Source organism: Grammomys surdaster, unplaced genomic scaffold (genome assembly GCF_004785775.1).
Source record: "Grammomys surdaster isolate TR1022 unplaced genomic scaffold, NIH_TR_1.0 126278, whole genome shotgun sequence".
Lineage (NCBI taxonomy): Eukaryota > Metazoa > Chordata > Mammalia > Rodentia > Muridae > Grammomys > Grammomys surdaster.
The window spans coordinates 7,508,793-7,533,439 of NW_021621078.1; the positions used below are offsets into that span (position 1 = coordinate 7,508,793).

The 24,647-nt window shown below is 42.3% G+C and overlaps 1 protein-coding gene and 1 non-coding gene across 3 annotated transcripts in view; one reads left to right on the forward strand and one right to left on the reverse strand.

Annotated features, from left to right (window-relative positions):
- Positions 1-24,647, reverse strand: part of Smyd4 (SET and MYND domain containing 4) — a 47,848-nt gene that overhangs the window by 1,877 nt on the left and 21,324 nt on the right. For both annotated transcript variants that reach the window (XM_028759429.1, XM_028759430.1), the window contains exons 3-10: positions 20,831-20,975; positions 16,097-16,186; positions 12,469-13,630; positions 3,715-3,897; positions 3,051-3,214; positions 1,448-1,580; positions 482-598; positions 183-306 (exon numbers count right to left, since the gene is read on the reverse strand). In XM_028759429.1, the coding sequence (XP_028615262.1) occupies positions 183-306; positions 482-598; positions 1,448-1,580; positions 3,051-3,214; positions 3,715-3,897; positions 12,469-13,630; positions 16,097-16,186; positions 20,831-20,975 (2,118 nt within the window). The remainder of the gene's footprint in view (positions 1-182; positions 307-481; positions 599-1,447; positions 1,581-3,050; positions 3,215-3,714; positions 3,898-12,468; positions 13,631-16,096; positions 16,187-20,830; positions 20,976-24,647) is intronic.
- LOC114613995 lies at positions 9,068-9,169 on the forward strand. Its single transcript, XR_003710248.1, has one exon. It is a non-coding gene; the product is annotated as a U6 spliceosomal RNA (small nuclear RNA).

Genomic DNA, 24,647 nt, shown 5'->3' on the forward strand with positions numbered 1-24,647 from the left:
GGAGGAAATTCAAAGCTTAAAGTCTATCAGTGAAACAGAGGGCAAAGATGTGCCCTAAAGAGGAAATAAAAGAGTTTCAACATGCTTTAAAGCACTGTAGTAAAAAGGTCATCCACAGAAGCACCTAGCAAAACACAGAGCATTGTGTGCCCTGTCAAATGCTAGGAAAAGGAAAGACCTACCCATTGAACAAGACTTGGGCCAGTTTGAAGAGTTCATGGCCAATTTCAACACTGGATGGCCCATGGCGAGCTTCTACCGCCTGGAGACTCTTCTGTACATGGGCAGCAGACTTTAGCCAGTCTCCTGTGAGAAGAGAAATGTCTCATTCCAGAAAAGAAAGACCATTAGCCCAAGGCTCCGAGAGTGAGGAAAGCAGAACAGAAGGGAGAAAAGTGTAGTTCAGATGGTAAGAGAGAAGCAAACAGACTAGATGGGGCCACACTGAACACATGGCAGGGAAGGAGAGCTCCGGCCATACCTAATGTAGCATAGGCCTGGGCCAGGCCATCTTCAATTTCTCCCAGCGTGGTGTGCTCTGCTGATAAGAAGCTCTCAGCAGCCTCCCGGCACCCCAATAACTGTTGAATGGCTTGCTCTATGGATTCAAAGAAAAGATGCCTCACAGCAGATATAGACCTAGTCCTGGACATGAGAGACCAGGTCACGAGGTCTCTATGAGCTAGGCCAAAGTGAAAACGCCCCTTTATCTTACTGAGTCAACCATCCAGCATTCCAGGGAAGCTGTTGGTTGCTTATGTTTTCTCTTTCAGTAGAAAAAGGTGTTAAATGAGGCTTCCCCACATTTACCCTGGGCTCCTAACATCCATTTCCCAGTACAACCAGCTGTACATTTCTCCTGCAATCATTAGCTTTCTTGACTATAGGCTAAAGGTCAACTTCAGAATCTAGGCTAAAATAGTCAAAATAGATTCCTACCATGTCAGGGTCTAATATCGAGTTCTGCAAATCCTTTTCTGAAAAGAGAGGAGTCCTGCTTTCCTTCTCTCAGCTCGGGATAGCTACTGAGCTCTACTCTGGAGCCATACCACTAACCCAGAGCAGGACTCAGGACTCACTGCTGCTGCTGAGGGCAGAACAACTGTCTAGGAGCTTAGGTCAATAAACTGGGAATTAAGATGATGACATTGAATCTCTGGAACCACACAAAGCCCATGGAAGCCAGACAGTCTTTCTGGTGCTCAAGCTGGTAGAACTATCTGGTGCAGCAGACACAGCTTAAACCATCAGGTATATTTTCAAGGGCACCGGAGTAACAGCTGGTCAAAGTCTGGTCTCACTGGCCTACACAGCCATCTTGTGGCCGGTGCTGGGATAATTAAATTCAAGTCCTCAATCATTTATTGGGGACTGCTCAGTAAGGCAAGGCGATATCAGAAAAAAACAAGGGAAAGGTTGAGGCTTAGGGCAAGGGAGCCAGTCTCACCTGGTTTACCACTTGTGAGAAGCTTCTGGGCTATGCGAACCTGTTGCTGAAGGTCCTGCAGGCGAGAGACCAGACAGTCCCTGCTGACAGATTTTGTGCAAGATTCGTTGCTACAGTTCAGCACATCATTTCCCTGCGGAAGTCAGTTCTATATTTATTCCTAAGCCAGAACAGTTAACAATACTGCATGTTACATGTATGTGAGCTAAAGGGTCACTGACCTGATGAGGAAGAGACTCCTATAATAGCACATGCAAATAAGGCCTGAATGAATTTGGTCTGATAGCAATTCTAATGAAAGCAGTAGCTGATCCCACTCTGAGATTTAATTTTTAAGTAGAATTGATAGTTTGTAATCCTTTTCACCTTAGCAGCCACACACATAGAACGCTGGATGTGGTGACATACTGCAGTAAAGTGGCACTTGGAAACTAAAAGCAGTAGGATGGCAAGTCTGAGGCCAGTCAGAGCAATAGAGTAAGTTCTAGATCAACCCTGCAGGGGGAGGAAGAGAGGAAGAAGCAGAAGAGAGATATGGCTCAAAGGATAATCATCTTACTAAGAATCTATTGGAGAAAGCCAGGTGTAGGCATGTAAATATTGCTGTACTTGAGAAGCTGGGACATCGGGATCTCAAGTTTGAGGCCAGTCTGGGCTCTGAAGTGAACTCTAGGTTAGTTGGGGATACACAGTGGAAGCCTGTCTCAAGAGTGAGCAGGAGTGAGGGAACACTAATGCAAAGGGTGCTTGGGCCCAGCATGGTGGCACACCTGGGAGGCAGAGGGCAGAAGCCAAGGCTACACAGTGAGACCCTGCCTAAAACAACAAAATAAAACAAAATGTGCTAGGGACAGATTCATATTTGACCCTTGGCTTTACAATTTTAGCTTCTCAACATAACCAATTCCACTTACTGTATTCCCAATGAGAATGACACGCTCTAGTGTGGAGAACATTTTCCATCGGGGCATGAATGATGAAGATCCCAGTGTCTACACCATTACCCGGTTACAGTACCTCCCTAAGGGTCTTTTTGCATGCTCTCCGGTGTGGCTCTGTCCTCTGGCTCAAAGGCTGAGGGAAAACTGTGTAGGTTGGACTTTCCCACAGTAACTACAGAAAGTGTCTGATGAGGATAGCACAAGGAGATGGACTTGAGCAGACAGAAAATCCATGACCTGAGTCTCTAGGTTAAGCTGTATCTGAAACAGCTTCTTGGAATGTTGTTCTCTTAGATGGGGTCCCACTTGAGATTGGCCTCAGACTTGAGATCCTTCTTTCTCAGCCTCCTAGGTGCTAGGATTATAGGCCTGAACTACCAAGTACCAGGTCTGATATAGAACTTTTGATGACTTATTTGAGCAAGTAAATTTCTATTTTTTTTTTTTTGGTCCCCTTGAGTAAGTTAAGATTTTGTGTCATTTATAAGGAAAATATTAGGAAGTCCAACCTGTGGTTGTCTGCAGGGTCAGGTGACATGTAGGGATGAGTTACAAGAATGGAAGCAATAATAGTGCTTGCTATAAATGCTGGGTCGTTTCTCCTAGGGACTGACAACCTTTAGCTGGAGCACTGACCCCTGGGAATAGTAGAGAAGGTTTACCTGCATGAGCACTCTGCAAGTGTTACAACAGAAGGCTTCCCACCTGGGTGCTGTGGCTGCTCTCAGTGTCTCAGCATGACAGGCTGGACAGCTGCAGTCAAAGAAGTACTGAGAACTCAGCCTCTGCCGCCTCTCAGTAACACCCATCCGGCTCTCATGAGGCCCTGAAGAGAGATTACCCACAGTTCCTATTCACATCAAGAAAGTCAAAGCCTACTCAGCAGAGGGGCTGGGATAGTCATCATGTGACTGACATGATGGTGTGGGGTTGGAGTTCTGGCTCAGTGACAGACACTCGGCTAGCCTATGTGAGGCTGGGTACTATATCCTATCATCAAAAAAGAAACAACAAAACACGGGTGGAAGTGGGTAAGTTTCCAAGCTGCTGGGGCAGGAAGAAAAAGAAGCTGAGAAGGTGCTCCTCACTAATCTTCAGGATAGGCAGTCAAGATAGGCTTCAGCATGGAAGGACATGGCTCACTGCCCTCAACAGGTCTTTTTATTACAGCCAGAAGACCTTTTTTATTGGTCTAGGGATGCATTGCCTTTCCCAGGAAAGACTCAGACGATGAGAGGAGGCACTGGCCCAGTACCTGCTCATTCCTGTCCCCTTATCCCTTTCACGTGAGGCACGGCAGGACAGTGGAAAGAAAGGCTGGCTCACCATAGCAGTGCAGAATCTCTTGTCCTTTTGCAATCCTCCGTGCTGCCCGGACGGTGGCGACAGTGCTCATGAAGGACACACTGGTGTTGGGGCTGCAGGAGTGGTTCAGGAGGCTGACAACAGGGAAGACACCCGTGGCAAGGCGAACCTGCCTGCTCTTGGTAACGATGCTCTCGTTAGACCCTGGAAGTGCAAGAACAGAAGGAAATATGCGTCAGGATATTTGTCCTGTCCTTGTCATCTATGCCTCAGAAGATGAACCGAGCAGCTGGGCCTGAAGCCCATCTGAGTCATGGCTCCGCAGCCGGATCCACTACAAATCAGATGGAACATGACTCATAGAAAATTCTGGTCCTCAGGAAGCGAAGTGAATGAGCACACAAAGAGTCCGCTGGACCCTAACCATTATGCCTGTATGCCATTCAAAACCCCAAGATCAGAATTTATATAAAAAATAATCAGAAAGGGATTACCAGTAGGGTGCTTTCTAGACAGTTTCATAAGCTTGCAGGACACAGAATCCTAGTACTCCTAAGATTGTCTCCCCAAGATGTTTGAAGTCCAAGTGATTTGGTTTAACTGCTCTTTGGCTGGCTATTGGAATGAGTGTCCTGTTACTGTAGCTTACTTTATTTACTTATGCAGCCTTAAGTGTGTACACAAACTCCACAGGCTTCTTCATCCTGCCCTTTGTCTAAAATTTTTGGAAACTGCTCTGCAGTCTCAGGTAAGCAAACTGTCTGTGCCTGTTTTGTTGAAGATAGTCTTACATCCCAGACAACCTCTTTGTAGTACAGTCAGTTAGCAAGACAACTGCAAATCTGGAAGGAAGAAAAGGGACCTCTAGGCAGTGATGCTGGTCTCCATGAACTTCCGTTCACACATATGTGAGTTCTTTATACCATGTGCATAGCTATGCTTAGTTAGGTTAGATTTCGGTTGCCATGGGAAAATCTATTTTGAAAAAAGCAAAGAAAAGGTAAGGTGACAGATGCAGGCTTGTAATTCTAGCATTTGAGAGGCTGGGAAGAGAGGATCAGCCTGGGCCATATAACTGACTTAAACAAAACCAAACGAAATCAAAACCAAAACAGGCAGCAAAAGAGGAGTTGGGAGGTTTACTTCCACTATGCTCCCCTCCCAAAAGTTAACAGTACAGTGGTCAAGGCTTTGGCAAATGGAGCCAGGTGACATTTAAGACCCAAGTTCTAATAGCCTACATGCTCTTCAAACAAAATGCTAACTGATTTGGTTATATAGTTTCTCAGGCCAAAGAAGTTCAGAAGCAGAGAACCTTCACGTGGGGAACACACAGCAGGGTTTTCTGGCAATGGCAAGACAGTGATAGACTAGAGGAGACAGAAAACGGCCGTGTGAAACACAACGCACCCTTCCCATTCCAGGTTCATCACACATGCAACATTTCACTTAACCAGAGGCTCCTAGGACTGCACACCTACCTAGGTTTTTGTAATAGGTAAACACATGCCAGGAATAGGTAAGATATATGTAAGACTGGCTACCTAGAAAAGCTTAAATTATGATCACAGCCTTGATTTAAGCAGGAGGGAAATAATATTTCCAATAAACTGAAATGTGCAAAACATTGATACTTAAAGGGAAACGGTTTCCTAAAAAAAACTAGGAAACAATCAGTTAACTGTGGTGTCATTGTTCGCGTGCCAGGAATCCTAACTAATTGCTTATCAGAAGTAACTAGTCTGGATACAAATGTAATGAACAAAGAAAACACCACGAACCATCATGTGAAAATGTTCGACAAAGGAAAAAATTAAATATAAGAATTATGTTGTCTCTCTGCAGACAATCCTATTATCTGTTGCTATGGAGGACAGGAACAGGACATGTAAATACAATTCACAGGGAATCCAAATGACTCAATTTTAGTCAATAATTCCACAAACTGCATTAACATCTTTCATCAGAGCTTCTCTAAGTGCTTAGCTGGTTTGAGTGCCTGTCCGCGCCTCCAATGCCTGCCTTCTGGAACATGTGCTAATGAGCTCTGAGAATGTTTAAAGGTAGGCAGCAGGAAGGAGCTGTGCAGGCACCAACAATTTGTCGTCTGAATAATCAGCGTCTGCATAATTAAAAGTTGACTTGCATTCTCAACTACTGATAACTGGCAGGCTCTATTAGAACAGTTGCTAAAATTTTCTCAGAAAAAAATGACTGCAACACAGTGAGTAATGTCAGCCTTGTGAGTTATTTATAGATTATCCTCCGGCAGAGGAAGGCTCAGGAACTGAGTAGGGTGCTGGTGTCAGAGTTGAATGTCTCTCTAATTATTTCTAAAAAATTGAGTATTGATTTTTAAAAATTACTCAATATTTCGCATTAGTCACCTATTAGTGGATAATAGGAAGAGAGAATATGTATGTATCATGTCAGCCACAGTTAATAGGTGACATTTTGTATATAAAAATAAGTGAGTGACTCTTTAGCAAAAGTGTACTTTGAAGTGTCCCTGGTGCATATCAAATGGGATTTAAGTAAAAGAAAAACAACATAAGGACGCATCCATACTTCCAGGACATAGCCACCCTGGTAAATAGTTTGCAAAATGAGAAGTGTATGTAGGTGTCAGGTAATCAAGGGAAAGCAAAGGGCAGTTAGCTAGCTCAGGACCACACAGAGCCTCAGGAAGAGTTGTTAAGACAGGAATCCTGATACAACACAGATGTGCCCTTCCCACGGGACAGAACCACACACACCTGTACCACAGTCTGGACGCTCATCAGTGGACAGACATACTCCCTGAGGTGGGAACAGAGAGAAGCTTTTGAGGAACTTTGATTAAAAAGAATTTATGCAAAGATAATAAGATACGTTCTTATAGTTCTTTGTCAAAGTCTATCCTAGTTAACACTGTAATCCTTCTTCTGTGCCACTAATGAAACAGCTGCTAATGAAATTCAATGAGAACACTAAACTGGGAGGTGTTGGAACCCAAGGAAACAATAAAAAGGGATATAACAAGATCAGAAGTATGAATAGACTGAAACAGAATCAGATGGAAGCGAACACTGCTGGTGGCATATAACTGGCACAACTCAACTGGAGGGCAAATCTGAGGTATGTATCAAGTGCCTTAAAAATGTCTGTATGAAAATATTTTTAGCATTTAGATTGTTTCTAATATTAAAAACTAATTAAAATTACAGAAAGAATACATGGTAGCTATGTAAAAATTAGAAACTGAAAATTACAGACAAGGACAGTCATTTAAAATACAGTTAGGCAGGGCCAATGGCTTTGTCGTATTGTCTTTGCAGTGGCCTCTTCTAGTTCTATGTATGAAATTATTACTATTGTTATTATTTGGACAGGATTTTGCTATGTAGACCAAGCTGGCCTTGAGCTCACCATTCTCCTGCCTCTGCCTCAGGCTCATGAGTACTGAGATTGTAAGCATGGGACTGATGTCCATATGGACATTTTAACATAATTTATGACAAGGGCACATGGTGATTTGTAAGCACTTCTTTTTACATTATATGCCATGGCCATTTAAAAAAAATCCCAATTGAAAATGCATTAAAAATGTAATAAAAAAGAAAACGAACTATCTTAGTTAGGGCTTCCATTGTTGAGATACAACATCATAACCCAAAACTACCTGGGGAGGGAAGGGTTTATTTCCTCTTAGAACTCTCATGTGACATGCCTTCACTGAAGTCAAAGTGGAAACCTGGAGACAGGAACTACAGCAGAAGGCACAGAGGACCACTGCTTTGTGGTGAGCTCAGCCTGTTTTTTATATACCCCAGACTATCTTCCCAGGGTGGCACCATCCGCAGTGCCCTTCCATACCAATCATTACTGAGACGTGCCTACAGGCCAATCTTATGAAGGCATCTTCTCATTTAAGACTCCTTCTTCCAAGACATGTCTAGGTTTGTAACAGGTTAACAAAAACTAATCAGGACATCAACAAAATGACACTGTCAATCTCATAGACAAAGTGGTATTTTTATTTAACTTCTAGAGAGAGGATATAGACTGTCATTTTTATCATGATAATGTGTTTGATAGTGTACACTTATGAAGTTTCATGGAGAGGGTGTGGGTGTAGTTCAGTTGCTAGGCAAGCATCAGGCTCTGCATATTTTTCAGTATGGAAAGTCTCCTTTATAAAATAGAACCCTTTGTTTTATTAGATATCCTGAGTTCTACGATTTCATATTAACTTTGTTAACTTGTAATTCTTCTTTTGCTTTTGTTTCTTTGAGACAGGGTTTCTCTGTGTAACAGCCCTGGCTGTGCTGACCTCACTTTGCAGATGCACGAACTCACAGAGATCATCCTGCCTCTGCCTCCCGAGTGCTGGGACTAAAATCCTGCACCATTACACCTGGCTACTTGTGATTTTTGACATGCCCCAATACTCCTATTATTGTTCTAACAGTCACTTTTGTGAATGGAACACAGAAGGATCTTTTGTTTGTTTGTTTTTCAAGACAGGGTTTGTCTGTGTAGCTTTGGCTATTCTGGAAACTTGGATCTGTAGACCAGGCTGGCCTTGGACAAAGAGATCTACCTGCCTCTGCCTCCTGAGTGCTGGGATTAAATATGTGCACCACCACACCTGTCGAAAATACATTTTCCGGGGCAAGCAAGGTGGTTTAATGGGTACTTTTCCATGTAAGGCAGATGCTCTCAGTCAGTCCTAGTGCCCATGCTTATGTGGCGGCTGGCATCAGTAAGCTCAGCTGAGGGCAAGATGAGAGGTGAAGTTCATGTACGCAGCGCAGGGGCAAAAGCAGGGAGAAGGGGAGACTCTGCTCTTGAAAAGTTGACTCCTAACCTAGATACATGTGCTGTGGCCTTTCTACAGCCTCTCTCTCTCACACACTAAGGTTTAAAAAGCTTTTCCCCCTAGAATGAATGATGGGGGCTATTTCAAAGTTTCCTAGTACACTGTTGTACCTTGTTAATAGTGTTCTTTTTCTTTTCTTTTCTTTTTTTTTGTTTGTTTTTTTGAAACAGGGTTTCTCTGTGTAGCCCTGGCTGTCCTGGAACTCACCCTGTAGACCAGGCTGGCCTCAAACTCAGAAATCCACCTGCCTCTGCCTCCCAAGTGCTGGGATTAAAGGCGTGCACCGCCACTGCCCTGCAATAGTGTTCTTAATTAAAAGACACAGAGGACCTCAAAGAAGATAGTAGCAGCCACTCCTATTGCAGAGATGTTTGGATATACCTCTGTTTATTTATTCTGTGGGGCAGGAGCACATGCTATGATGTGTATGAAGGTCAGAGGACAGCCTGTGTAGAAGGCATTGGTTCTCTCCTTCTATCACGAGGGTCCTGATGACATAACTCAGGTCCTCATGCTCGTTCTGCAGTGCAGATGCTGAAGCTGGATGTAAAGAGACAATCAGCACGGCCCCTGCACAAAGGTGACATGAACATTTATAAAGTGTTCCATGGGTTTTTTTTTTAGCTGGGTAGTGTTGGCGCACAACTTTAATCTAAGCACTCAGGAGACAGAGGCAGGCACATCTCAGAGTTGAAGTCCAGCCTGGTCTTTAGAGTGAGTTCCAGGATACCCAGGGTTATGGAGAGAAACCCTGTCTCAAAAAAACAAAAACCAAACCAAACCAAATCAAAATAACTCAGGTGTTTGGGCTTTGAGGCAAGCACTTTTACTAGCTGAGCCATCTTTCTGGCCTAGATTTGGATATTTTGAAGAAGTGGCTCAAAGAGCCAAAGAAGGCAGAAAAGAAAACAAGACACTTGTTGGGCCCTGCTAATTAAGGACAAAGTCTATCAGTGTCTTGATAGCCTCCTGAAGCTTGGTTCAAAATGGGGGACTTCCTTTATTAGCAGGGCTTCTCCTTCTCTGACTTTGTCTGGGGAGCCTGAAACCCCTATACCCTCTGCCAAACATCATCTTGGTGAAATTACGGCCACCTCTCCCAATGCCCTAAGAAACCCGTTCAGCAAGCAACTAAGATTCCTGGAGTGCCTCCTCATACTAATGAGGCATCTCAGCACCTCAGCCTTCAGCCAATGACCTTTGCCCACCCTGGAAATTCCTATCCCCTTCCCTAAAACTATGTAACCCTTGATTTACATGCAATAAAGTGTATGTATACAAGCTCATCCCAAATAAAAGAATACGAACAAGCTAAGATCGTCAGAGAAGGCCTTCGTCTAAAAGAGCTGTAACACTAAGAAGGTCTTTGGAGAAGGCCTTTTCCCCCTATCCCCACTTGTCCTTAGCAACCACTCCCAGTTGGACCAGGATACTGTAGAATTCCACTCGTTTTGGACTGCACTTCATCCTTCCAGCCCAGTGTGCAGCAGCATCTGGACACCCTTAGAGGGAAAAGTGTAAGATGCAGAACTGCAGCTAGACCCCAAAATGCATACCACAGAGACTAACTTGAAATGTGATTTAACAGGACCATGGGCCACATAAATGCTAGCTTTCAAATCCTACTGCTTTAAGATGGGGAAAAGAGCCATGTCACAAAGAACACCTATATATTGTATAAATTGGCAGCTGAATTAAGATCTGTAGACAGACAGACAGACAGACAGATAGATACACACACACACACACACAGACACAAAAGAGGATGGAAAAATCTGGACAATGTAATGTGAAAAGTCTGAAGTGAAGAGTAAGCTTCTATAGTTTAGTTAGGCTAACAGAGTAGTAATCTGTCAATAAATCCTAGGTTTAAGCAATATTTACCTTCCTCCCTTTCAGCATAATTAACTAGAAAAGGAGATGGGGAGATGGCTCAGCAATTAACGATACTTGCTGCACTTTCAGAGGATCTCGGTTTGATTCCTAACACTCAGAGAGTACTATGTAAGTGTCTGGAACTCCAGTTCCAGGGGATCTGATGCCCTCTTCTGGCCTCCACGGGCACCAGACATACATGTGGTGCACAGACATACATGCAGGCAAAATACTCAAACATAGAAAATAAATATTTTTTGTTTGTTTGAGACAGAGTCTGTCTATGTAGTTCTGGCTGGTATGGAGCTTGCTATGTAGACCAAGCTGACCTCCAATTCACAAAGATCCTCTGGCCTCTTTGTCCCAGGTATAGAGATTACAGGAGTGCACCACCACAATTGGGGGTTGGGAGGGGAAGACAAAAAAAAACCTAAACAACAACAACAACAACAACAAAACCTTAAAAGGAATATTCTTTCCTTTGTGCATGTTGTGGGCTCAGGTGTTTGCTTGCCTATGGAGATAATCACTCTCCATCCTACACAGTAAGCCAGAGTTGCTCCCTTGAACACACACTCAGCTAGAGTCTGGTTAGCTAGGGATCCTGTCTGTCTCCAGGGCCCTGGAATCACAGGCAGGCCCCATCATCACCGTCTGCCTGGGTGCTAGGGATCTGAACTCTGGTCTTCATGCTCGCACATAGAGTCCAACACCCACTGAGCCGTCTTCCCAGGCCCTCAAAGGCATTTTTTGATAAAATGGAAACCACTTAATAAGAATACTAGAAACGTCTGGGACTTGGAGGGCAAGATCACTGTAGACGAACTGAAGCAGGAGGCAACCAGCACCAGCAGCCAGGCAGAGCCGCCCCAGTGCACCTCTCTGGCATGGTCTGCAGACAGCCACACTCGGTTTGCTGGCTATACAGACAACTTGGTGTGAGTATGGCAGGTGACTATTGGTACCGCTAAAAGTTTATGACCGAGTCTTAGAAATAAACTGGCTTTCTGAAGAAGAAAAAAAAAAGAGAGAGAGAGAGAGAATACTAGAAACGGTTGGGGAAAGGGCTCAGGAAGTAAAAGTACTTGCTCCAAAGCCTAACAACCTGAGTTTGATCTCCAAGACACACATCGTAGAAGAGAACTGACTCATGGACCCATATTATAGTGTATATACCACACACAAAATGATTAAAAGTTTAAAAATACTCTAGTTTTTAAAATTTAATTAATTTATTGTTGTTGTTATATTTATTTGAAACAGGATCTCACTATGTAGCCTGCTGGGGATCTCACTATATAGACCAGGTTGGATTCAGAGATCCATCTGCCTTTGCCTCCTGAGTGCTGGAATTAAAGGCATGTGCCGCCACCACCTAGCTCTGGCTCAAGTTTTTTTTTTTTGTTTGTTTCTTTGTTTTTCGAGACAGGGTTTCTCTGTCTTCCCAACTGTCCTGGAACTCACTGTGTAGACCAGGCTGGCCTCGAACTCAGAAATCCTCCTGCCTCTGCCTCCCAAGTGCTGGGATTAAAGACGTGCGTCACCATTGCACTACAAATCCTCACATAGTTCAGACTGACTCAAACTTGTACAGCTAAAGCTGTCTTAGACTCCTAATCACTCTGTCTTCACCTCCCAAGCTCTGGGACCATACAAGTGTGCTCAGAGCGTCTCAATATGTGCTCAGAGCATAATGATATATAAGACATCTGTGTTTTCCTTTAAGGTCACTGATTTATTTGATGCTAGTCTTCCTTTATAGTGTTTTTCTCCTTAAACATTAGCTCACCCCCCCCTCAGATCTCTCACTCTTTGTCTCTGTCTCTGTCTCTTTCTTTTGGTTTTTTGAGACAGGGTTTCTCTGTGTATCTCTGGGTGTCTTGGAACTCACTCTGTAGAGCAGGCTGGCCTCGAACTCAGAAATCTGCCTGCCTCTGCCTCCCAAGTGCTGGGATTAAAGGCGTGGGCCACCACTGCCTGGCAAACATTAGCTCTCGAAATACCAATAATGTAAGTAAAAAACTACATTTCTGACTTACCTGTGTGACATATGGAAGTTATTGCCTGGGCATTACACTGCAGTTGTAGCATGTGTCTCAGCATGGCTACTCCCCAAATAGTCAAATCTGCCCACAGCCCTGAAGTCACTGCTTTCAGCCTGGGGGACTTTAATCCCATGGTCTGGGTCTGCAAGCTGGCAGCTCTGAGCTGTCTGCACAGTGCAGAGACACTGATGGCACAGATGAATTTGTGTTCTGGGCTATGTTTTTCAGTATGGGGCAAAAGGCTGAAGACAGCATTATAATTACTTTCATACTTCCCATTGACATTGCATCCGGGAATTGGGGGTTCACCTATTTTGCTGTTTTCTTTACTCTCTCCCTGATTTGTGTAATCAAATGTCTTGACCAGATTCTTGCTTTCAGGTAAACAGGTGTCTTTGCTACCAGCCTTGTCACAAAGCATCTTTACAATTCTGTCACCATCTTCAAATTTGGCTAAAAGAGTCATCCTCAGGGCAACATGGCAGAAGACCCCGAGTGTGAGGAGCAGCCCCCCTAGAGAACACTCTGTGCTATGGTAGTGGTCCCACGCCTGCTGCATACATTCCTGGCTGCAATACTTGGCATAGCTGCAGCTGCCACAGGGTACTGTGGCCAAAGTGTGCTTCAGACAACGGTGACAGTAGAGGTCTCCACTGGTAACTCTGGTATCCCACTTGTTCTCCAGGCAATGATAGGGTGGTGGCATTTCTCCTGGGTTAAGGACACTTACAAAAGCATCTTCCTTCACTAGGAGTTCTCCTGGGAGAATGTCTTTTGCGGCAACTAGATGACGGCCTTTCAAAGGGTCTGTGCATAAGCTGACAGAGAGGGACGCCCCAGAAATCTGTTTGTTTTCTTCCCCCAGGGCCATATCCTTAAAGGCGTTGGTGAGAGCTGCAGGGAAGGATTCTGGGAGAGCCTCCTTTTCTTGGATTTTCATTTTCAGATGCTGGACATTCCTCTGCAGAATCTGATGAGAGGAAAGCACCAGGGTTGGCTTGGCAGCGAGGCTACTTTCGAGATCACTGATGGTCTGTCTTGCTTCTTGGAGTCTCCCGAGGTTCACCAGGCATTCTGTCTTACGCACCATCATCTTGGGCCGCAGTCTTTCAGGATACCCATGCATATCTGCTCTCACTATGTCTTTAAGACACGCCTGAAAACAAAAGGAAATTCCAGGATGACCTGTAGTCTCTATTCTTCACTATGTACTGTAGACGGAAAACCATGGGCATGGAAAGGATCATTAAAAGTGGACAACTTCAGCCGAGAGCTTAGGCCTTAAATTACATCCTGTGGTGTTCTGCTTGGTGATCTTTCCTTTTTCTTTCTTCCTACTTCCTTCTCTCCCATTCATTTCCTTCTCTCTCCTCCTCCCCTCCTTATGCTGGGGATTGATCTCACCTCCCAAGTGACCTTTTAATTGAGTGACAGTAATACTTGTCTATAATATTATGCCTGATTTTTCTTATTAAGCAGTTCTGGCTTTTATTTATTTATTTTTTTTTGAGACAAAGTTTTGCCATATCATATAGCCTCGGGGGGCTTTTAACTGTCTATATAGATCAGGCTGCCCTGAACCCATAGGCCTGTCTTTGCCTTCCAAGTGCTGAGATTAAAGATTAAGCCCGTCTCCCCATGACCAGGTCAATAATTCCATTTTTTAAGAGAAGAAAAGTCTTAGAAAATTAAGAAGGTAGATTTTGCTGGGCTTGGTGACGTATGTATTTAATCCTAGCACTGGGGAGACAGAGGCTATCAGATCTCTGTGAATTTGAGGCTAGCCTGGTCTATATATTGAGTTCTAGGACAACCAGAAACACACAGAGAGATTCTGTCTCAAGGGGGAAAAAAAAGGAATATTCACTGAGTGAATAAGAGGCTAGGTGTGATCTTATGCAGGAAAGTTAGGTTTTTCAATGTCTTTGTTTCTCATCTGAAAAAGATAATTCATCAACAGGTCATTTTAGGATGAGATAAATTATGTATCTAAAGTGATGAAAGGAACTCCTGGATATGTTCAATAAATGGTCACTATTATTAGAAGTAAAACAGATGATCAATATAGGGAAGTGATAAAAGGATGAATCCTTCCCAAGTTATTCTCCACTTGTTCTTAGGAGTCTAAGTCCTTAGGACCTACAGTCAGATTCTTGGAACTTTTCTTCATTATTTAGAGAATACTTTGTTAGTTTCTATAATCAAACTGTACAGTGCCAATTTAAAATGATAGACTGGGATACTTTTTTCCAAAGTTGACAGCACAGCTAAAGCGTACCACAAAATTTATATACATATAATCAAATATTAGCAGAGTGCCCAGCAGCAGCAGCTTTCCTAGGTTCTGTAGCCATCTGAACAAAATCAAGAGACATTCTGCACACTCCATTTTTAAAAAAGGAAAAAATAAAATCCCAGATTATTAGATTTTTGTTTTTTTAGGTTTTAGTAGCAGCTCTGACTGTCCAGTATTGACCATGTAGCCCAGGTTAGTCACAAACACATAGCATGCCTCAGCCTTCTATATGTTAAGATTAGAGTTGTACATCACCACGCCCAGATAGATCCTTGTTCTTCTATTTGATCTGAAGGGCAGTGAATGTGAACTGCACAATGCACACATGTGGAGTATTTTAGAGCCTGTCCTTAGGCACCTCTATTACACATGTCAGACAGCTCACAGGTATCTTCCTAAAACAGATATCTGATCTGTTTGTTTTTTTGAGACAGAATTTCTCTGTATAGCCCTGGCTGCCCAGACTCCCTCGGTAGACCAGGCTGACCTCAAACTGACAGAGATCCACCTGCCTCTGCCTCCTGAGTGCTAGGATTAAATGCTGTACTAGTGCCTGGGCATAGATCTAATTTCTGTCATTTCATGACTTGAAATCCATGGACATAATGCTCCATAGTTGATGTTGTTGTAGCAGTTAGGGGATGAGAAGAAAGCCACTTATAGTAAGCTACCTCACGGATGCTTCTGGGCAGGGCTGGGCACCTTTTACTTTCACACTGCCCATGATTACTTCAGAAGAGCTGAATCATCAGAGGGATAAGCTCAAGCATAGCCTATTTATTTAATATCTTCTTTCAAACCGTTATTTTATGTGTATGTGTTTTGCCTGCATGTATGTCTGTGCATCTGCATGCATGTCTGTGCTTTCTGCCTGTAGAGGCTAGAACAGGATGTCAGAGTCCTTGGAAATGAAGTTACAGCCTGTTATGAGCTGCCATGTCAGGGCTGGGAATCAAACCTAGCCTCGGGAAAAGCCACCAAGCCATCTTTCCAGTCTTTGTGCCGGCTTATCTAGAAGAAACAAATGAACAAGGTAATATCTGGATACACTTGGAATCTAAAATACCATTAGCAGCACATTGGGCTGATAAGGACACAGAAGTGCTGGCCTTTTGGAACCAGTCCATGCACTGTGGACAATGCATAGCCTTTTCTTGTCAATTCTTTGTGGTCACCTATGAGAGGTGGCATGAATCAGAAGAAAGAATGGGTCTGGGTGGATATCAGTGCTTCCAAGCTAACTAATTTCAGTGTGTGCAGAATAACGGAGAGGAACTCAGTTTCCACTGAAGCCACAGGCAGGACACCAGGTACTTCAATACTCACTTCATATTGGCCTAGGTGGAAGAGGGCTGCAGAGCGATTGGCATAGCACAGTGAAATGTCCTCAGTGTTAGGTCTTGAATGAGACACTCCCTGAAAAACAACGCGCTGGTCACATGAATAAACGGGACCCTGCATCTCAGATAATGAGGGATCTACTACTAAAGACTGCACAGAATTGTGAAAAAATACTGACCCTTCTGTTTCACTTACTTCCCGTTAGCAAACCTCTGAAGATCAATGAGGAAATAAAGATCCAACACAGAATACAGCAGTGTCAGCACAGCTTCTGCCACTTCTGCCAGTCCACCCAGGCTCACCATGAATTTATGATCCCGCTTTCTCAATTTCCCAAGTAGCTGGATTATAGGCCTTTGTCACCAAGTCTAGTGTAAATGATCAAACTCTTAATGTAACAAATGAATTGTAGTAACTCTGGAAGAAACTATGAAGAGTCAAAAGTAATGCTGGAGGAATCCCATTCTAACACGAATAAAGAAACCCAGACATTGTTGGGTGTGGTGGCACATGCCTTAATCCCAGCACTTGGGAAGTGGAGGAAGGAAGATCAGAAGTTCAAAGCCAGCTTCTGCTACAAAGTTTAGGCTATCCTTGGCCACATGGAACCAGTCACAAAAAAATAAAAACAAAAATTAAAGAAATAAAAAAAAGGGCTGGAGAGACGGCTCAGTGGTTAAGAGCACTGACTGCTCTTCCAGAGGTCCTGAGTTCAATTCCCAGCAACCACATGGTGGCTCACAACCATCTTTAATGGGATCTGATGCCCTCTTCTGGTGTGTCTGAAGAGAGCAATGGTGAATACATAAAATAAATAAACCTTTAAAAAAAAAAACAAAGAAATAAAAAAAAATAATAAGAAAAAGTAAAACAAAGCAAACAAAAAACCTAAACAAACCCACAAAAACAAAATTCTAGAGATCATAAAAGGATAATAAACTTGAGTCCATAAGGGGAGTTCTCTGTGTGTTTTAGGCTAGCTGAAATACTTTTTCACCCATCAATTTGGCAAAGAAAACTAAAACCAAGAACATATTACTTGACAAGGGAGTGGGACAGTGAACATCTCATTCTGTTGCTAGTGGAAGTGGTAAATGATCAAACTCTTAATGTAACAAATGAAGTTAATGACAGCAGTCTGACAACTAGCAGTGTAATTAACAAGATAGGGCAAATGTAGGATGCTAGGTTTAGAAGCCAGAGCTTCATGCATGCTAGGAAAGCATTATAACACTGATCTATGTCCTCAATTCTTAAAATTTAATATATTATTTGTATAATATATAAATAAAATATACATTTTATTTAGTCTTGCTTTGTTTTGTTTTTCAAGACATAGTTTCTCTGTATAGCCCTGACTGTCCTGGAACTTGCTTTATTGAGACCAGGCTAGCCTCAAACTCAGAGATCTGTCTGCTTCTGCCTCCCAAATGCTGGGATTAAGGGTATGTGCCACCACTGCTATACTTTTTGCACCTATGTGCATGTGCATACCTAGACTTGTACCATGACATGTGTATTGAGATCAGATGACAACTCTCAGGGGTTGGTTCTCTCCTGCTATCTTGCAGAATCTGAAGACTGAACTCATGACCTCCAGGCCTTTGCATAAAAAGGCCTCTATACACAGAGCCATCTCATTGGCCCACTTGGAGCTCTGAAGATTAAAAAAAGAAATATATATATATGTATACATGTGAGTGGAGTGCCCAAGGATGCCAGAGACATTGGATCCCTTCCAGCTGGAATTACAGGAAGGCTTTCAGAGCCAAAGTCATGTCCTCTGCAAGAACAGTTCTCAAGTAACTGGAGGTTAATGCCACTATAGTGGGCTTTTAAATTCACCTACATATGCCTTATATACAGCATATTTAACAAGGGTAGCTTATGGGGCTGCAAGTGAGATTAAACTATGGAACAGGAAAAGAAACCACACTATATATTTTTGCAATTCTTGAAATTTAACTATATGAGCATATTTCCTATCCCCCAGATAAATGTATAATAATAACAACAAAATAATAGCATCTAATAATAACCAGTGTTGCTTAAGAAACGAGCATTCCCACATTCTGTCAGAATGGATGTTAACTAGTCCTTTCCTGGAGAACAATTCAGCATCACTCAAAGGCTTGACCCAGCACTTTACTCCTCTACTAATTCAACTCAAACAAAACATCGGTTGTACATAAAAATATTTATACAGAAAGATGCTTATTATAGCATCATAATACCAAGTAATATGCCAATATTAGATCTTAAATTAAGTACATTTCTTCTCTGTAACAGAACACAGAGTTAGCAATGGAAAATTACTTGGAGCCGAAAATTTAATACTGTGAGAAAATGGGTACAATAAATCGTTGAAGGGAAAGAGTAGGTTACAAAACAGTAAGTGCAGCATTATCTCAATTTTGTTAAAGAAAAACACATTCTCACAGGAAAAACTCTGGCTGGCCAAAGAGAAGCAAAAATGTTAACAGTACTTATCACTGGTTATGACTTTTTTTTTTACTCTTTATACTTCTCTATATTTTCCAAAGTAACATTTATTACTTTTACAGACAAAACAACAAGCATTACTTTAAAAAGAAAGAAAATAGCAGCTCTCTATAAAATTGCAAAGTACCATAATCACCAAAATACCAGCTTCATGGAATACGAAGTGCATCTCCCTCTCCATCCACAGCAAACCTTCATCTCTTTTTGAGACAAGGTCTCATGTAGCCCAGGCTGATGTCAAACTCATTCTAGAGCTCATTTTAAAAGATTTATTTTATTTTTAAAATTATGTGTATGTGTGTGGGTATGTGCATGTGTTAATGTAGGTGCCTGTGGAGGCCAGAAGAGAGTCTTGGATTCCCTGTAGTAGGGAGACCCACTGCCTGCCATGGTCTCTGCAAGGGCAGTAAGTGCTCTCAAGCCCTGAGCATCTCTCCAGCCCCTCCTTTCTTATTTTTACCTGTTTTCATTGAGCAACTTTCCATGGAATAACATTTAGGATACAAAGACATAAAACTGAAGCCAAATACTTCCTTACAACATTACAAAAAAAAAGGGGGAGGGACTTTTACATGTTTGTAGAATGGATGTTGTAGCTTTAATATTTTTAGGAAAGTTAATTCCAAGGGTTGAATATTGACTTTTAAAGATGCAGGACATGTACAACTCTCTCAACCCCAGGGCTGGGAACAAAAACCTTGGGCATCATGCTTGCTAGGCAAGTGATATAGCTTGGAGCTATACCTCACTTTCACCCCTTTACATTTCTTTCTCCTCTCCTAGACAAGTCTCATATAGCCCATGCTACACTCAAACCTGTTACAAAGCTAAGACTACTGACTAGCCTTCAACTCCTGGCCTTCTTCCCTTCATGGGAGTGTGCCAGCCTTCTAGGCTTACTCCATTCTTTTCATATATAAAATCACAGATCAAAGACTTTGACATATTCTTGTTTTAATCCCATACAGATCTCTGAAAAACCAATAGAAGGAATTTTCTCTTTCTTCCTTGTTCCACAGAAGCAATTGAGTAAGAGTAACACAGTGTTCAAAGCCTCAATTCTGCTTCACAATCTAGCTTGGTAGCACTGGAGATGGCACAGCAGTTAAGAACACTGGCTGTGGGGGCTGGAGAGACGGCTCAGTGGTTAAGAGCACTGACTGATCTTCCAGAGATCCTGAGTTCAATTCCCAGCAACCACATGGTGACTCACAACCATCTGTAATGGGATCCGATGCCTTCTTCTGGTGTGTCTGAAGACAGCTGCAGTGTACTCATATAAATAGAATAAATAAATCTTTAAAAAAAAAAAGAGAACACTGGCTGTTCTTCCAGAGGACACAGGTTTGATTCCCAGAACCCATATTTCCAGGGGATATGATGCTCTCTTCTGGGCTCCTCTGGCACCAAGAGTACATACATGTAGTGCACATACATGTAGGCAAAAACCCATACATATAAAATAATAATTAAAAAATAATAGTTTTCATGGTTAGTGTAAAGTATCTGTTGATTGTTGGTAATAGTAATATGCTAACATATGACCAAGAAAATCTAGTTTGACCAGGCTTTGGCAAATCCACTCTTCTCTCTCTCTCTCTCTCTCTCTCTCTCTCTCTCTCTCTCTCTTTCCTTTCTTTCTCTTGCAATATTTAAGTCATTCTGGTTATTTACTTTATTGAGACAGAGTCTTACTACATATCCTTGGCCAAACTGGAACTTGTTATGTAGACTAGGCTGGCCTTTAACTCAGAGATTCACCTGTTTCTGCCTCTTGAGTGCTGGAACTAAAGGCAAGTGCCACCAAGCTCAGCCAAAGTTGTAAACTAGCCAAGTGGCTAGCTAAAAATCTAGCTATTCATTAAATTATGACTATCAAGCTACAATGTTCATTAGCTCTTCAGACAAATGGTGTACAATTCAGTGAGAATACCTGGCAAGGGCCAATAAGCCTGTTGCTGCTATGGGTCTGAAGAAATATGGGAAGAATCTTGCCAAAATTCAGGACATATAAACTGTCTTTTGTTTGCAAATACAACCAACAATAGAATTCTACTATATTTTCCCCAAATCCAATCCGACCTATAAACAAGAAGAAACAAAAAAACCAACCAACCAACCCAACTGACCAACCAAAGAGAACCAATGGCCTGGCTATGAGCCTGCACTTGGCCTCTACCTTCCGCCCTGTTCAACTGCTGGTGGGACTCGTGTTACCTTAGAGTACAGCACTGCAGCACCTGTGTACTCCTTCTCCTGGAACTTTTTGTTTCCTTCTTCTCTGTAGAAAAGGGGAGCATCATAGTCCTTGTCCACCAAGTGACTACTAGAAAGTCGCTTCAAAAACACTTCATCCTCAGGTCTTTGTAAAGAAAGAAGGAAACAAACAAAAAGGAGAAATTTGTTATTTCAAGGAAGACTCTGAAGTCACTGTACTTGAAATGGCAACAAGTGGCTGAGAGCACAGTGCACACGGGGCTCTATGCACTATGTGATCCAGCAGGAGAATCCTCGCTGGTCTCTGAGACACAGGGACGGGGGACCCATTCAGGGCTGAGAGTGCTAATTGTCTGACTCTAACTCATACTTTGTGGCCAATGACTCATCGCTTGGATCACACATCCCAATGAAGCCTGGGTGTAGAGAATGATAAAGTATACAGAATCTTTGCACTAAGGCGTGCTTTCCAGTTTACACTATGTTGAAATACTGAGGAGGGCTGAGGGGATGGCTGAGCAGTAAACTGCATACACTGGAATTCTAGTTGTAAGCTACAAGGTGGTCCAGAGGACCCAGGTTCATCTGGTGCTCATATCAGATGGCTCAATCATGCTTAACTCCAGCTCCAAGTGCATCTTACATCTCTGACTTCTATGAGTACCTGCATTTATGTGAATATATACACATACAGAAACATATATGTAATTAAAAACAATAAAAATAAATTGTCAAAAAAAATGTGAGGGGACTAGAGAGATGGCTCAGCGGTTAAGAGTGCTGACTGTTCTTCCAGAGGTCCTGAGTTCAATTCCCAGCTATCACATGGTGGCTCACAACCATCTATAACGGGATCTGATGCCCTCTTCTGGTGTGTATGAAGACAACTACAGGGTACTCAGATACAATCAATCAATCAATAAATAAAATATTTTTTTAAAAATGTAAGGATCTGGGCATGGTACAGCAATGATATTCCCAGGCATCAAGAGACTGAAGCAATAGGATTACCATCAGTTGGAGGTTAGCCTGAGCAAGACAGTAAGTTTTTTTTTTTCCCTCCAAATACACGGGCATATAACTAACACACACACACACACACACACACACACCCCCCACTATCATCACCATCATCCTATACTAAGGATGTTAAAAGTGTGTGTGTGGGTGGGGGGAAGGGGCAACTAGAGTCTCAACTCACAGAGGCACTTGTTATCAAACTTACAACCTGAATTTGATCCTGGCACCCAGATGATGGTAGGAGAACTCCTACAAGATATCTTCTGATTTCTATATCACAGTGTACACATATAACCACAAAAAATCAAATAATTAAAAAAAATCTTGCTGAGTGTGGTGGTGCACGCCTTTAACCCCAGAATGTAGGAGGCAAGAGGATCTCTGTGAGTTTGAGGTCACTCTGATTTACATAGAAAATTCCTTAACAGGCAGGGATACACAGTGATATCTGGTCTCACAATAAGTAGATAAATGGGGGCTGGAGAGATAACTCAATGGGTCAGTTCCCAGCACCAACACAGAAGCTTACCACCAGCTGTACCTCTAGTTCCAAGGGATCCAATACCCCTCTTCTGGTTTCCACAGGCATAAGGCATGCACACAGTAAACAGACATACCTGTAGGCAAAACACTCATACACATAAAATAAAAATAAATTTAAAAATGAAGTGCAATAAACCCTTTTTAGTTTGGTGTCTCTTTAGGTTTTCTTGCAAACACAGCATAGAAATTCTAGTCTGACGCCCTTGCAGACTGCATAAGGGTGAACATTGCTTTTTGTCCACTTTACGACTCGCTGTCCACTGTGATCCACCCAGGGATTTTGGCAACTTAAAAGGCATGTGCTACTTCCTCTCAGTTTCATTTTTTTTTTCTTGACATGTCCTTTGTATCTAACACAGACAGGCCTCAAACCTACAACTCTCCTTCCTGGTAAAATGCTGATAAAAGGTTTTGTTTATTTTTTTTATGTGTACCTCTGTGTGTGTGTGTGTGTGTGTGTGTGTGTGTGTGTGTGTGTATCACATGTGTGCAAGTTTCCATGGAGATTAGAAGAGGATGTTGGATTTCCTGGAGCTGGAGTTACAGGTGTTTGTGATCCAACTGGTCTGGGTGCTGGGAGGTGAACTCTTACAAAAGAGCAGCAAAAAGCAGGGTGACAGTGGCAACACATGCCTTTAGTCCCAATACTTGGGAAGCAGAGACAGAAAGATTTTTGTGAGACTAAGGCCAGCATGGTTTACAAAGCAAGTCTATGACAGCCAGGACTACACAGAGATACCCTGTCTTAACCCTACCCCATCCTCACCCCCCAAAAAAGAAAGAGCAGCAAAGCCTCTTAGCTGCTGAGCCTCTCTTCAGTCCCACAGATGTTTTACTTAGTTGAATTTGATCTTATATAAAAATAAAAATACACATATTTATAATATCAAATATATTTTCAAATGAGAAGAAATTGTACTGTATAACCTACATTATATATTTTTATCATAATGCTATCAAGTATAATATGCATAATAAAGGTAAGAAAAAAAAGACAAGATATTAGGTGTGGTGGCATACACTTTTCATTCCAACACTCAGGAGGCAGAGGCAGGTAGATTTCTGTGACTCTTGAGGTCAGCCAAAGCTACACAGTGAGACACTGTCTCAAAAAACCAAAACCAAACAAACCTCTTCATCCCCCCAAAATGACAAGAAAAAAGTAAAGCTTCTCTTAAGTAACTTCAGTCAGAGAAGGAATTACAATTAAAACTAGATTTTTTTTTAAAAGATTTGTTTATATAGGTCATACATATGCCACAGTGTATAGGCAGAGGGCAAAAGTCAACTTTCAGGGGTCAGTTTCCTCTTACAAATATGTGGGTCCCAGGAATTGAATTTATATTGCCAATCTTGACCACAAGTACCTTCACTCACACACACACACACACACACACACACACACACACACACTTGCCATTTCCTCAGCCTTTGCAAATATGGGTACCAGAAATAGGTATGGTCCTGCCCATGCCTGTAGCCCCAGCACTGAGTCAGAGCAAAGACAGTAGGAAGTCACTGGAGCTTGCTTGTTTCCATACTGGGGGTAGGGATGAGGAGGAAGCAATCTCCATGTTCAAAATGACACCTTTCCTCAAAGTAATGAAATTTATTTCTTTGGGTATGTGTCACAGAGGGTATATTCCAACTCTGGCATGGATTTTGTTTTTTGGTGGTGGCAGATAAATACTTAAAATAAGTTTGATAATGAAAGTATAAATTTTGTTTTGTTTTACTTTGTTTGCAACAGGGTTTCTCTATGTAGACCTGGCTGTCTTGAATCTCACTATGTAGAGCAGGGTGGCTTCCAACTCAGAGAGATCCTCCTGCCTCTCCTTCCTGAGTATTAGAACAAATATCATTCCCTATCACTGTGGCTGAGAGTATAAATTTTAATATATGTGCTGCTGAAGTGAACATAAAAATATAATTTTTAAAAATAATTTATTTATGTGCATTGGTGTTTGAGGGTGTCAGATTCCCAGGAACTTGAGTTACAGACATTTGTAAGCTGCCATGTAGCTGCTGGGAACTGAACTCAGGACCTCTGGAAAAGCAGTCAGTTCTCTTAACCACTGAGCCATCTCTCCAGCCCCCGCAAGTATAAACTTAATGTGAAGCTCCACAGTTTCCGATCTGAATGCCTAGTGTAACTGTATAGAAGTTGCCTGAGTTGTATAGACTTTGGGTCTGGTTAATTTTGGTGTATGATGTTTTTATTTATTTCCAAGGTATTTTATAATAAAATTATTAA